The sequence below is a fragment of the Lipotes vexillifer genome, unplaced genomic scaffold, assembly GCF_000442215.2.
Source record: "Lipotes vexillifer unplaced genomic scaffold, Lipotes_vexillifer_v1.1 scaffold150, whole genome shotgun sequence".
NCBI lineage: Eukaryota > Metazoa > Chordata > Mammalia > Artiodactyla > Lipotidae > Lipotes > Lipotes vexillifer.
The window spans coordinates 726152-742244 of NW_006792921.1; the positions used below are offsets into that span (position 1 = coordinate 726152).

Below are 16093 nucleotides of genomic sequence, written 5' to 3' on the forward strand. Positions count from 1 at the left end.
AGCCATCATCAAAAAGACTACAAAAAATAAATGCTGGAGGGGGTGTGGAGAAAAGAGAACCCTCCGGGCTTCCCTGGTGGCGCAGTGGTTGAGAGTCTGCCTGCCGATGCAGGGGATGTGGGTTTGTGCCCCAGTCCGGGAGGATCCCACGTGCTGCGGAGCGGCTGGGCCCGTGAGCCATGGCCACTGAGCCTGCGCGTCCGGAGCCTGTGCTCTGCAACGGGAGAGGCCACAACGGTAAGAGGCCCGCGTACCGCAAAAAAAAAAAAAAAAAAGATTAAAAAAGAACCCTCCTACACTATTGGTGGGAAGGTAAATTGGTAAAACCACTGTGGAGAACAGTATGGAGGTTCCTTAAAAACTAAAAGTAGAACTACTATATGATCCAGCAATCCATTCCTGGGCACATATCCAGAGAAAGCCATAATTCGAAAAGATATATGCACCCCAATGTGCACTGCAGCACTACTGGCGATAGCCAAGACATGGAAGCAACCTAAATGTCCATCAACAGAGGAATGTATAAAGAAGATGTGGTATATATATATATATACACATACACATACACATAATGGAATATTACTCAGCCATAAAAAAGAACAAAATAATGCCATTTACAGCAACATGGATGCAACTAGAGATTATCATACTAAGTAAAGTAAGTCAGAGAAAGACAAGTATATGATATTGCTTATATACGGAAGCCAGAAATAATGATACAAATGAACTTATTTACAAAACAGAAACACACTCACAGACTTAGAAAACAAACTATGGTTACCAAAGAGGAAGGGGCAGGGGATAAACTGGGAGTTCGGGATTGACATATACATAGCACTATATTCAAAATAGATAACCAACAAGGACCACTGTATAGCAAAGGGCACTCTACTCAATATTCTGTAATAATCTAAATGGAAAAGAATTTGAAAAAGGATATATGTATATATATAACTGAATCATTTTGTTGTACACCTGAAACTAACACAACATTGTAAATCCACTATACTCCAATACAAAATAAAAATTTTTTAAAAGATGGTGCCAGCACTGAATTGAGCGCAAAGGTAAACAGAATCATTTCAAACTATCTGCTGGGGACTTCCCTGGTGGCGCAGTGGTTAAGAATCCGCCTGCCAATGCAGGGGACACGGGTTTGAGCCCTGGTCTGGGAAAATCCCACATGCCACGGAGCAACTAAGCCCGTGCACCACAACTACCGAGCCTGCACTCTAGAGCCTGCGAGCCCCAACTACTGAGCCCACCGGCCACAACTACTGAAGCCCGTGCACCTAGAGTCTGTGCTCTGCAACGAGAAGCCACCACAATGAGAAGCCCGTGCACCGCAACGAAGAGTAGCCCCCGCTCGCCGCAACTAGAGAAAGCCCACGTGCAGCAACGAACACCCAACGCAGCCAAAAATAAATAAATAAAATAAATACATTTTTAAAAAAGACAAAACATCTGCTGGCCACAGGGAAAGATATCAAGTAGAAAAGACCAGTTCCAACTTTGCTGCATGGTTTGTTTTTTTTTTCAAGAAAGAGATAGGCCCCCAAATCCCTCCCCTCAAAATACTCCTAAATAAAGAGTTGATGGCACATTGAAATTTCACTCAGGAGAGCTATTGCGGTAACTTTAGAGGTCAAATGTGGGCCATAACAAATAGGAGCATTTAAAATTTTTTCTTGTGTGTAAAACTTGTACAATTTGTAAATATTTAGATATAGTAAGACTTTGCGGGTGTAATTTTAAAATACTTTAAATAATTATGAAGGTTCATCATTGCCATACCATTGCTTGCATGATATATTAGTTTCATATAATTTTTAAGTTAGAATTCTTAATGAAGAACCAAACTTCTAATTATCATGTATTCATAGAAAAATGTAATCTTTTCTTTACCACAATTTGCCTTACAATGAACCAAAGAATGAAAGTGGGATCTGCCTGTACCACAACACCCCCCCCTTAACCCCTAAACAGTCAGGAAAGCACAAAATAGCACCGTCTCTGGAAATCAGCTGAAACCAAGGCCCTGAACTCAAGGGGAAGGAACTGATGTGTGCACTCGGAGTCCACTCACTTCTACATTTAGCCCAGAGAAAACCCTCAAAGATCCTCTAGTCCAACTATTCCACCGATACCTGGCAGGGACAGAAGCGACCTACCATGTCTGCAGAAGTTATTTTCCATGAATAAACTTCCTCAAACACTAGGAGATTAGAAGCAATAATCAGTGGCAGAGATGGGGAGGGTATGGCGGTTATACTTAAAGCATTGACAAATGGCAGCTGACAATGGAAGACAAGGTGGAAAAACTAGTTTGTCTCAGAATAATACTGGATCTAAGGAATAAAACATGAACCTGAGTCATTATGGAAAGGTCTTAGCCTGTTTTCCATCAAGAATGTTTTAAGATAAACATAGAGCTCTCATTCAAAGGGGTCATGTCCAGGTGTCTGGAAAGTTAAGTCCTGTGGTCCTATGGATTGCCTTCATGCTCAACAATGCTACATAACTGTTATATATGAACGCACCTGTTTTTTCAAGGACAGACGAAGTTTGCTTTTGAGCCGTGCACACGTCTCACTGACAATAAAACAAATACTCTGAATTCCAAGGGCTAAAATAACTTGTATACAGATGACAACTTATCTAAATGACCTGAAATAAAAATGATGGCAGATAAGCCCTCGAGAAAGACAGTGCTTAAGCATTGCTAATCACCACCCTCAAGGCTACACACGTGTCAAACAGCCAGCCTTATCAATCTGATGATGTTGTGGGAGTCCAAAAACAGGCAGACCATGTAGATTAGAATTTATTATTCCAGCGTGAAGTAACAAGAGTGTTACTTTTACATGATCTCCATCCTATGGTCAAGGCTTCCTCCTCTTCTCTCCCCTGTTGCTCAACTTTACCTCTTAGCAACAAAACAAGGAAGCGGTGACTCTGTGATAAGATACCTCTTCCATTTCTAGACTTTAAATTTGTTCTTTACCATGTTCCTGCCCTGTACCTATTCCTGCCCCTACCCCTCTTCCCCTACCCAGGCCATCCTTTCCCAATCACCTGTAGAAAGAACAGAATGTCTAAACTCTCCCCAAGTGACCTCATGCCCTCGTGTGGGCACCTCCAGGTGGGCGGACCAGCTATTCACATGTGCTTGTTCAGGACAGTGCCTGGAACACCGTACACCCGCTAGGTACCCTCACTGGGGACCAAGATTCATGCCTCTGCCTTTATATCTCCTGCTATAATTTGAACTATTTTTATCTCAGCCAATTCCTTTGCTTCACAGTCACTTCAAGAATCATGTAGAGGAAAGAACAGGAGTTTTGGAGCCAGAAAATCCTGGGATGAATCCCAGCTGCAGCACCCAAATTGAGTTCCGGGACTGAGAACAAGTCACTTCCTTCCCTGAGCCTTAAATCCTCAAAGCTAAAAAGAGACAGCTGTGCAGAGTAAATGAGATGACGTCTATAAAGTGCCTGGCACACAGCAGGTACTCAGCAGATGCCTATCTCCTTCCCCTCCCTCTCTCCCCCTTACAACTGCTGGCCCTAGCATCTTTCTCGGAGACTACTTTTTCCCATCTCTACTCACTGACTTCTCCCCATATGCTTCCTATTGGCACTATCTTCTACACCTGAATCACGAAGAGGGTTTGAGAAACCTGTAAAGGGAAACGTGATTATAGAGCATTGCCGAACTGTGGTGTTTCAAATAGAAATAACAAGACTGCAGAATAGGATTACGCTATAGACGGCTGTCTACAGACAGGGAACAGCCAGCTCTCCTGTACCTCTTCCCCCTTATCTGCCAGACTTAGCAAATAAAAATATAAGACTTCCAGTTAAATTTCATTTTCAGACAAACAACAAGTATCTTTCCAGTGTTGTAGTAGAGAAGGAAAATGCCTCTCTAGTAAAGAAGGGCGGTAGAGAAAAGATAATTAAGGTCATGACTATCCGAGAAGGAGGTGGCTGTCCCTTCCACCTGGTATCACCACAGAGAGATTAAAGTTCTCTGACCGAGAAAGGGAATTCCTGCCTGAGTCCTAACTCAGTAGAGTCCTGGAGTTCTAGAAAGTGCCAGGAGGCAATAGTCAAATAACAACCGTGGTCTTTCAACTCCATTAAGCATCAGCTTAGTGGAGAGGTGAATGGGTTTTGAAGACTTGAGTTGCCAAACCATCCTCAATATCTGTACAAAATCCACCCACCAAATGCTTGATACATGACTTTTATGGTATTTTTTACTCATTAATTTTTTTTTTTTTTTTTTTTTTGCGGTATGCGGGCCTCTCACTGTTGCGGCCTCTCCCGTTGCGGAGCACAGGCTCCGGACGCGCAGGCTCAGCGGCCATGGCTCACGGGCCCAGCCGCTCCGCGGCACGTGGGATCCTCCCGGACCGGGGCATGAACCCGCGTCCCCTGCATCGGCAGGCGGACTCTCAACCACTGCGCCACCAGGGAAGCCCTACTCATTAATTTTTAAACATTATTTTATTCAATGAGCAAACCTATTTTATATTTCATATAATCCTAAGAACATTGGAAAAGAGGAGATAAGCTACCTACACTTAACACAAGTGAGTTTTCTCTTATTTTATTTGGGTTGACATTTCCCATTTTAAAAGAAAAAGGGTGATAAAATTACACATGAAAATGCACCTATGTTACTGTACAAATGGAAATATCATCTCTTGTCAGGATTACTACAATAACCTCTCAACTGGACGCCCAGCTCCCACCCATCCCGTCTCTCCTCAGCCCAGCGGCCAGAAGGATCCTTCTAAAACATAAGGCAGATCCTGTCACTTCCCTTCTCAAAGTCTTCCAGTGGCTTCCCACCTCACTCCGAGGACGAGTTAGTCTTTCCAGTGGCCTGCAAGGTCCTACGGGACCTGTTACTTTACCCCCTCTGACCTCACCTGCCCTTGCCCTATTTACTCAGCCCCAATCACACCACCTCTGCCTACAGCCTTCTTGCCCAGGACACTCCTATGCTCGCTCCCATCCCCAGCTTCAGGTCTTTGCTCTGATGCCATCTTCTCCAGGATGCTTTTCTCTGGCCACCTTTTCAAATCACTGCCCCCATTCCTGGCATGTTCTATCCCCCTTCTCTGCTACATTTTTCTCCATTCCAGAGAGCACCATCAACCTACTATATATTTCACTTAGTTGCATGTTTTGTGTCTCTCCCCCGCTAGAATATAGGGCAGAAAGGTTGGCATTCTGTTCACTGCAGCATCCCCAGCATGTAGAACAGTATGTGGTACATCGTAGGCACTCAACAAAATTACTTATGGAATGTTGAATGAACATAAGGTAAAAATAATGAGGTATTATCATTTTACTGGGGTAAAATGTATTTACTGAAATCTAAACAATGAATAAACGTGGGGTTTTCTTTAAGACTTCAGAGTTAAAAACCAGCTCTTCCCCTGAAGCCCCCCACACCTGCTTTCTCCTTCTCCTAATCAGAAAATCATAAAGATCCGGGGCAAAAGGGGGATTTTTCGACTTCTGATATTAATATTCAGAAATGTAGGACAGAGCGTTCTCACTGTTGGTATTTTATAAATCGTACGATTTCTTTAAAGTACACATTTGTCTGAAGCAACATCCTTTTAAAATGCTTCCCAAGTCTCCCCTCTCAGGCTAAGAACAGTCAACGTCCAGACACTAAAGGAGATCCCAACGTCACCCTTCTAGCCAACATCCCACAGAACGACCTTTCAGTGAGAGACGTGTCAAAGTTCAAAACGCCGAGCAGAATTCCCATTACCTCTCCTGGGCAACTCCAATGAGCTGCTGCAAGTCCACCTCCTGCTTCCTCAGGGTTCCAAACGAGGACTGACTCTCCACGAGGCCTTTGCCACCAAGGTTCAGCTTGACCTTCCCCATTGCCGTCTCCAGGGTCCCACTCACATGGTTTTCAAACTTGCCCTCGTAGTTCACAAAGTCCGACTCCACGACCACTACAGTGAATGAGACATGCAGAGGAATCTAATGACAAAACGGCCACCTCTGTGCCTCAGGCCACCTAGCTTTCCAATCCTGCAGAAACCCGTGGGAAACATGAGGTCTGCACGCAGAACGGAAAGCCGGTGGCCACGCTGTGTGTATGGGCAAAAGAACCTGGGTGCTAAGAGCGTGGCATGCACTGGTGGCCAGGGACTCTACTGGGCACTTTTTTGTTTTTTCATCTTTCAATTCCAATATACACACATATAGACAGGTGCACAAAAAGTATCTACAGAGTTTCATGAATAATTTTAAAGCAAACATCTGTTTAACTACTATCCAGGTAAAGAAATAGGACATGTTAAATATGTGCTTTTCCAGGATGAAGGGACTAGATGAGGATGACACCAAAGCACAGAGAAGATAGCAGCCCAGCACTCTGCCCACCCACCCAGGGAGTGGCCTGCCTGATTCAGTATGTGGCAGGTCAGGCGCCTGAACCTGTCCTTGGGCATCCTCCCTTCTCACTGGTGGCCTTGGAGAACACTCCCCTGGCCTTCATTACTATCTCCATCGAAACAGTTCTCCCCATATTTACCTGTTTATATCTGACCTCTACCCAGTCTTTCATTCCTTATCAAGCAATTCCTTATCTCTGTGTTCCTGATAAAGTCAGTGGGCATGCCCTTCCTCCCTGCTTCAAACACCATCTTGGAACACACAAGCTCCAGACTCTCCATTCTTCCTTCCTGGCTTCCCAGACACTAAGAAAGATGCCACCACCCAGCTGGTGTCCCAGCTTCAATCAACTCCCCTGGAAACTGCCATGCTCCTCACCTGGTCATACCAGGCGATGGCTATCACATTGCCTTCAGGATCTGCCCTTTTTTGTCTGAACACTAAAGATAAATATCTGATGATCTCAGACTTGAACTGCTGGCCTTCACATGTCTCCAGATTTCTACTGTTCTCATTTTTAATTGAACCAAATACTACCATAAAAATGGTCTCAGTCACCATCATTCAGGAAGGTTACACTGAGAGTCTCTTAGGAACTCCACACTTGGCCCTTAACATTTTCCTGACCCAAGGCACTCCTGGGCTCCTGGCAGCACTTCATAAGGGATTCAAATCCAACTGGAGTCTGAAACGTTTCTTTCCATCCAGCCACTGCCCCCAACACCTGTATTTCTTTCACCCCAGGCAACAAAACCTATACCTCAACCAGGGTTAATGAGAATTAATCACCATTCATTATCTGTGAAATTTACAAAGTAGAGAATCATCTCCATGAAAAATAAGAAGCTTATGAGAATGCCCCCCGAGTCACAGCCTTCTCCTAGTCACATCTTGAGAACACAAACACTCTGGGAAATGCTCTCGGAAGCAGCATATAGCAGCTGTTAAGAGCTCAAGATTTTATCACTAGTCTAATCTACCTATAGCTGGGAGACCTTGGGTAACATCCATCACCCCGAACCTTAGGTTTGTCATATGTAATTTGGAGATAATTAATAACACCTACCTGATGGGTTCTACTGGCAGTTGACGTATGTAAAGCATGTAATACAGAGCCTGGCACATAGCAAGTGCTCAATCTATCCACTGGGTTTAGGCCAAAGCAACATCATTTCCTGATAAACAGGACAGTCCTAGATTGTATAAAGTACTACACAGACAGAAATTCTACCCTTAGATCCCATTTCCGGCCCCAATCAGGCTTATTACCACTCCTGAAAACTCTGACCCCAAAACTGGATCCCACAGCAGGTAAGGACAATCAAGACAGTCTGTGTACTGCAAAAATGCCACACTAGACACACCTCCGAACCAGACGTCGTTTGTGCACACGTCTGCATCGAGTTATCCACTGCTGCAGGTGGAAGGGAAAAGTGAGGAAGCCAACAGGCCATGGGTAGGAAAACCAAGTCACCACCCTCCAACCTCCGCACCCCTGAGCAACATAACACTCCAGTGTGGTTGCCAGGGGCAAGAATAACAAAGGTGAGGCATCATGAATCTGCTCAGAAGACAAAGCAGAGTGCACCTCTCATCACAGCCCTAACAGCAACAGGACACAGAACCAGGCATGAGCTCTGGCCTCAGATGATGAGCATATGTGGGACTTCCTAATCTGCAGGGACTGCAACTGGCCTGACCCATCTAACAACAGCTCTCAGGACACCACGAAAGAAGCATCTAACAGCACAGAGAGGTGAAATTCCAATTACTCAGGGGTCCATGGTCTGTTCTGTGAATTTTTTTTTTCTCTTGCCTTTCCTTATATTTAGTTATTACACTACTCAATAAGAGTTCTACCAGACATCCAGGGGGAAAACATGACATAAAATTAATATCAATTCACTTGCCCATTGCTTGACAGCTCTGATAATGAGCCTGGCTGAAAAAAGTATTGGCTAGAATGCTGAGCTGGAAGAAAGTTAGGAGATTACTTGTCATCTCAAATTACCTCCTCTATCACTTTTTCCCTTTAAGGGTGATGCAATCACAAAATTAGAGAACTTTAGGGCTGAAAGAAGACTCAAACATCATCTAATCCAATAATTAAGAGCTGATGGTGCTTTCATATGTCACCATGTTCCAAAAAGCAGTGTAGGAATAAGTACCAAAAGTCTTCGAAAAGTTCCCAACCTCTGGTCCAGTAATTCTATCTTTAAGAATCTATGCCACGGCAATGTTCATAGCAGCATTATTTACAATTGCCAAGATATGGAAGCAACCTAAGTGTCCATCAAGAGAAGAATGGATAAGGAAGATGTGGTGTACACACACACACACACACACACACACACACACACACACACACACACACAATGGAATACTAGAAAAGAATGAAATTTTGCCATTTGCAACAACATGGATGGACTTGGAGGGTATTATGCCAAGTGAAATAAATCAGAGAAAGACACTGTATGTTATCACTAACATGTACAATCTAAAAAATAAAACAAACTAGTGAATATAATAAAAAAGAAACAGACTCACAGATATAGAGAACAAGCTAGTGGTTACCAAAGGGGAGAGGGAAGTGGGGGAGGGGTAAGATGGGGGTAGAGGATTAAGAAGTACAAACTGCTAATGTATAAAATAAATAAGCTACAAGAAAATATTACACAGCACAGGGAATACAGCCAATATCTTCTAATAACTATAAATGGAGTATTATCTATAAAAATCTTGCATCACTATATTGCACACCTGAAACTAATATTGTAAATCAACTATATCTCAATAAGAAAAAAGGGAGACCTTCAAGATGGCAGAGGAGTAAGGCGCGGAGATCACCTTCCTCCCCACAAATACATCAAAAATACATCTACATGTGGAACAACTCCTACAGAATACCTACTGAACGCTGGCAGAAGACCTCAGACTTCCCAAAAGGCAAGAAAATCCCCACGTACCTGGGTAGGGCAAAAGAAAAAAGGAAAAACAGAGATAAAAGAATAGGGACGGGACCCACACCTCTGGGAGGGAGCTGTGAAGGAGGAAAAGTTTCCACACACTAGGGAGCCACTTCTCTGGCAGGGACGGGGGGTGGGCAGGGGGAATTTTCAGAGCCACAGAGCAGAGCACAGCAATAGGGGTGCAGAGAGCAAAGCGGAGAGATTCCCACACAGACGACTGGTGCCGACCAGCACCCACCAGCCTGAGAGGCTTGTCTGCTCAACCGCCAGGGCAGGTGGGGGCTGGGAGCTGAGGCTTGGGCTTCAGAGGTCAGACCCCAGGGAGAGGACTGGGGTTGGCTGCATGAAGACAGCATGAAGGGGGCTAGTGCGCCACAGCTAGCCAGGAGGGAATCCAGGAAAAAGTCTGGACCTGCCAGAGAGGCGAGACCTTGGTTTTAGGATGCGTGCGGAGAGGGAATCCCTTCCCAGTGTGCCCACAGAAAGCACAGCACTGCCTGAAAGAGCTCCAGAGACAGGCGCGAGACATGACTATCAGCTTGTACCCCCAAAGACGGGCATAAACTGCTCCTGCTGCCGCTGCCACCAAGAATTCTGTGCGCAAGTGCGGGTCACTATCCACACCCCCCAGGAGCCTGTGCAGCCCACCACTGCCAGGGTCCCATGATCCAGGGACAACTTCCCTGGAAGAACACACGGCGCACCTCAGGCTGTTGCAACGTCATGCCGACCTCCGCCGCCACAGGCTCACCTCGCATTCCAATTATGACTACCGAACCCCTCCCTCCCCAGGCCTGAGTGATCAAGAAAGCCCTAATCAGCTGCTGCTTTAATCCCCGTCTCTAAGGGTGAGTAACAGACTCCTGAGGGTGACCTACATGCAGAGGCGAAGCCAAAACCAACGCTGAACCCCAGGAGCTGTGAGAACAGAGAAAGGCAAGTTTCTCCATGCAGACTCAGGAGCAGCAGATTAAATCCCCACAATCAACTCAATAAACCCTGCATCTGAAGAATACCTGAAGAGAAACGAATGTTCCCAAAACTGAGGCAGTGGACTTTGGGAGCAACCCTAGACTTGGGGTTTGCTCTCTGCATCTGATTTGTTTCTGGTTTTATGTTTATCTTAGGTGAGTATTTAGTGCTTATTATCATTGGTGGATATATTCATTGGTTTGGTTGCTCTCTTCTTTTTTTTAATATATATATATTTCTCCTTTTTCTCTTTTTGTGAGGGTGTATGTATATGCTTCTTTGTATAATTTTGTCTGTATAGGTTTGCTTTTACCATTTGTCCTAGGATTCTGTTCTTTAGTTTTTGGGTTTTTTCTTTCTTCCTTTTCTTCTGAGCCGTGTGGCTAACAGGGTCTTGGTGCTCCAGCCGGATGATGAGCCTGAGCCTCCACGGTGGGAGGGCCGAGTCCAGGACACTGGACCACCAGAAACCTCCTGGCCGCATGTAATATCAATCAGCAGAGCTCTCCCAGAGATCTCAATCTCAACACTAAGACCCAGCTCCACCCAACAGCCAGCAAGCTCCAATGCTTGATGCCCCATGCCAAACAACTAGCAAGACAGAAACACAACCCCACCCATTAGCAGAGAGGCTGCCTAAAGTCATACTAAGTTCACAGACACTCCAAAAAACACCAATGGATGCAGCCCTGCCCACCAGAAGGACAAGATCCAGCCCCACCCACCAGAACACAGGCACCAGTCCCCTTCACCAGGAGGCCTACACAAGCCACTGAACCAATCTCACCCTGTGGGGGCAGACAGCAAAAATAATGGGAACTACAAACCTGCAGCCTGCGAAAAGGAGACCCCAAGCACAGTAAGTTAAACAAAATGAGAAAACAGAGAAATATGCAGCAAATAAAGGAGCAAGGTAAAAACCCACCAGACAAAACAAATGAAGAGGAGCTACGCAGTCTACCTGAAAAAGAATTCAGAGTAATGTTAGTAAAAAGGATCCAAAATCTTGGAAATAGAATGGACAAGATAAAAGAAACGTTTAACAAGGACCGAGAAGAACTAACGAGCAAACAAACAGTGATGAACAGCACAATAAATGAAATTAAAAATACTCTAGAAGGAGTCAATAGGAGAATAACTGAGGCAGAAGACGGATAAGTGACCTGGAAGATCAAATAGTGGAAAATAACTGCCTCAGAGAAGAACAAAGAAAAAAGAATGAAAAGAACTGAGGACAGTCTCAGAGACCTCTGGGACAACAAGAAACGCACCAACATTCTAATTATAGGGGTCCCAGAAGAGGAAGAGAAAAAGAAAGGGTATGAGAAAATATTTGAAGAGATTATACTTGAAAACTTCCCTAATGTGAGAAAGGAAATAGCCAAGTTCAGGAGGTGCACAGAGTCCCATAGAGGATAAATCAAAGGAGAAACAGGCCAAGACATGTATTAATCAAACTACCAAAAATTAAATTCAAAGAAAAAATATTAAAAGCAGCATGGGAAAAGCAACAAATAAAATACGAGGGAATCCCCATAAGGTTAATAGCTGATCTTTCAGCAGAAACTCTGCAAGCCAGAAGGGAGTGGCAGGACATATTTAAAGTGATGAAAGGGGAAAACCTACAACCAAGATTACCCAGAAAGGATCTCATTCACATTCAATGGAGAAATTAAAACCTTTATAGACAAGCAAAAGCTAAGAAAATTCAGCACCACCAAACCAGCTTTACAACAAATGCTAAAGGAACTTCTCTAGGCAGGAAACACAAGAGAAGGAAAAGACCTACAATAACAAACCCAAAGCAATTAAGAAAATGGTAAGAGGAACATGCATATTGATAATTACCTTAAATGTGAATGGATTAAATGCTCCAATCAAAAGACACAGGCTTGCTGAATGGATACAAAAAAAAGACCAAGATATATGCTGCCTACAAGAGACCCACTTCAGATCTATGGACACATACAGACAGAAAGTGAGGGGATGGAAAAAGATATTCCATGCAAAACGGAAATCAAAAGAAAGCTGGAGTAGCAATACTCACAACAGATAAAACAGACTTTAACATAAAGAATGTTACAAGAGACAAGGAAGGACACTACATAATGATCAAGGGATCAATCCAAGAAGAAGATATAACAATTATAAATATATATGCACTCAACACAGGAGCATCTCAATACACAAGGCAACTGCTAACAGCTACAAAAGAGGAAATCGACAGTAACACAATAATAGTGCGGGAATTTAACACCTCACGTACAACAATGGACAGATCATCAAGCAATAAATTAATAGGGAAACACAAGCTTTAAATGACAAAATAGACCAGATAGATTTAATTGATATTTATAGAACATTCAATCCAAAACAAGCAGATTATAATTTCTTCTCAAGTGTGCACCAAACATTCTCCAGGATAGATCATATCTTGGGTCACAAATCAAATTTAAGAAAATTGAAATCATGTCAAGCATCTTTTCTAACCACAATGCTATGAGATTAGAAATCAATTACAGGGGAAAAATATAAAAAACACAAACACATAGAGGCTAAACAATATGTTACTAAATAACCAAGAGATCACTGAAGAAATCAGAGAGGAAATCAAAAAATACCTAGAGGCAAATGACAACGAAAACACGACGGTCCAAAACCTATGGGATGCAATAAAAGCAGTGCTAAGAGGGAAGTTTATAGCTATACAAGCCTACCTCAAGAAACAAGAAATATCTCAAATTAACAATCTAACCTTACACCTAAAGGAACTAGAGAAAGAAAAACAAACAAAACCCAGTTATCAGAAGGAAAGAAATCATAAAGATCAGAGCAGAAATAAATGGAATAGAAACAAAGAAAACAATAGCAAAGATCAATAAAACTAAAAGCTGGTTGAGAAGATAAACAAAACTGATAAACCATTAGCCAGACTCATCAAGAAAAAGAGGGAGAGGACTCAAATCCATAAAATTAGAAATGAAAAGGGAGAAGTTACAACAGACACTGCAGAAATACAAAGCATCCTAAGAGACTACTACAAGCAACTCTATGCCAATAAAATGGACAACCTGGAAGAAATGGACAAATTCTTAGAAAGGTATAATGTTCCAAGACTGAACCAGGAAGAAATAGAAAATATGAACAGACCACTCATATGTAATGAAATTGAAACTGTGATTAAAAATCTTCCAACTAACAAAAGTCCAGTACTACATGGCTTCACAGGTGAATTCTATCAAACATTTAGAGAACAGCTAACACCCAACCTTCTCAAACTCTTCCAAAAACTTGCAGAGGAAGGAACACACCCAAACTCATTCTATGAGGCCACCATCACCCTGACACCAAAACCAGACAAAGATACTACCAAAAAAGAAAACTACAGACCAATGACACTGATGAATATAGATGCAAAAATCCTCAACAAAATACTAGCAAACAGAATCCAACACCACATTAAAAGGATCATACACCATTATCAAGTGGGATTTTTCCCAGGGATGCAAGGATTCTTCAATATATGCAAATCAATCAACGTGATACACTACAATAAAAAATTGAAGACTAAAAACCATATGATCGGGCTTCCCTGGTGGCGCATTGGTTGAGAGTCTGCCTACCGATGCAGGGGACACAGGTTCGTGCCCTGGTCCGGGAAGATCCCACATGCCGCGGAGCAGCTGGGCCCGTGAGCCATGGCCACTGAGCCTGCGTGTCCAGAGCCGGTGCTCCACAATGGGAGAGGCTGCAAGAGTGAGAGGCCTGCGTATCACAAAAAAAAAACCAAAAAAAAAAAACCATATGATCATCTCAATAGATGCAGAAAAAAGCTTTCGACAAAATTCAACACCCATTTATGATAAAAAAAACTCTCCAGAAAGTGGGCATAGAGGGAACCTACCTCAACATAATAAAGGCCATATATAACAAACCCAGAGCAAACTTCATTCTCAATGGTGAAAAACTGAAAGCATTTCCTCTAAGATCAGGAACAAGACAAGGATGTCCACTCTTACCACTATTATCAGAGTTTTGGAAGTCCTAGTCACGGCACTCAGAGAAGAAAAAGAAATAAAAGGAATACAAATTGGAAAAGAAGAAGTAAAACTGTCACTCTTTGTAGATGCCATGATACTATACATAAAGGATCCTAAAGATGCCACCAGAAAACTACTAGAGCTAATCAATGAATCTGGTAAAGCTGCAGGATCCAAAATTAATGCACAGAAATCTCTTGCATTCCTATACACTAATGATGAAAAATATGAAAGAGAAATTATGGAAACACTCCCATTTACCACTGCAACAAAAAGAATAAAATACCTAGGAATAAACCCACCTAGGAAAACAAAAGACCTGTATGCCGATAACTGTAAGACACTGATGAAAGAAATTAAAGATGATACCAACAGATGGAGAGATATACCATGTTCTTGGATTGGAAGAATCAATATTATGAAAATCACTATTCTACCCAAAGCAATCTACAGATTCAATGCAATCCCTATCAAATTACCAATGGCAGTTTTTACGGAACTAAAACAAATCATGTCAAAATGTGTATGGATACACAAAAGACCCCGAAGAGCCAAAGCAGTCTTGAGGGAAAAAAAACAGAGCTGGAGGAATCAGACTCCCTGACTTTAGACTATACTACAAAGCTACAGTAAACAAGACAATATAGTACTGGCACAGAAAAAGAAACACAGATCAATGCAACAAGATAGAAAGTCCAGAGATAAACCCACACACCTTTGGTCAACTAATCTATGACAAAGGAGGCAAAGATACACAATGGAGAAAAGACAGTCTCCTCAATAAGTGGTGCTGGGAAAACTGGACAGCTACATGTAAAAGAATGAAATTAGACCACTCCCTAACACCGTACACAAAAATAAACTCAAAATGGATTAGAGACCTAAATGTAAGACAGGGCACTATACAACTCTTAGAGGAAAACATAGGTAGAACACTGTTTGACATAAATCACAGCAAGATCTTTTTTGATCCACCTCCCAGAATAATGGAAATAAAAACAAAACCTAATGAAACTTAAAAGCTTTTGCACAGCAAAGGAAACAATAAATAAGATGAAAAGACAACCCTTAGAATGGGAGAAAATATTCGCAAATGAAGCAACAGACAAAGGATTAATCTCCAAAATATATAAACAGCTCATGCAGCTCAATATTAAAAAAAACAAACCACCTAATCAAAAAATGGGCAGAAGACCTAAATAAACATTTCTCCAAAGAAGACATACAGATGACCAAGATGCACATGAAAATCTGCTCAACATCACTAATTATTACAGAAATGCAAATAAAAACTACAATGAGGTATCACCGCACGCCAGTTAGAATGGGCATAATCAGAAAATCTACAAACAACAAAAGCTGGAGAGGGTGTGGAGAAAAGGGAACCCTCTTGCACTGTTGGTGGGAATGTAAATTGATACAGCCACTATGGAGAACAGTATGGAGGCTCCTTAGAAAACTAAAAATAGAACTACCATATGACCTAATAATCCCACTACTGGGCATATACCCTGAAAAAACCATACTTCAAAAAGAGACATGGGGCTTCCCTGGTGGCACAGTGGTTGAGAGTCCGCCTGCTGATGCAGGGGACACAGGTTCGTGGCCCGGTCCGGAAAGATCCCACATGCCGCGGAGGAGCTGGGCCCGTGAGCCATGGCCGCTGAGCCTGTGCGTC

General features: G+C 42.8%; 1 protein-coding gene across 1 annotated transcript in view; it reads right to left on the minus strand.

Moving 5' to 3' along the window:
- GSDME (gasdermin E) overlaps positions 1-16093 on the minus strand; it is a 62500-nt gene that overhangs the window by 42675 nt on the left and 3732 nt on the right. The window contains exon 2 of the mRNA XM_007466064.1: positions 5797-5989. Coding sequence (XP_007466126.1) covers positions 5797-5989 — 193 coding nt within the window. The remainder of the gene's footprint in view (positions 1-5796; positions 5990-16093) is intronic.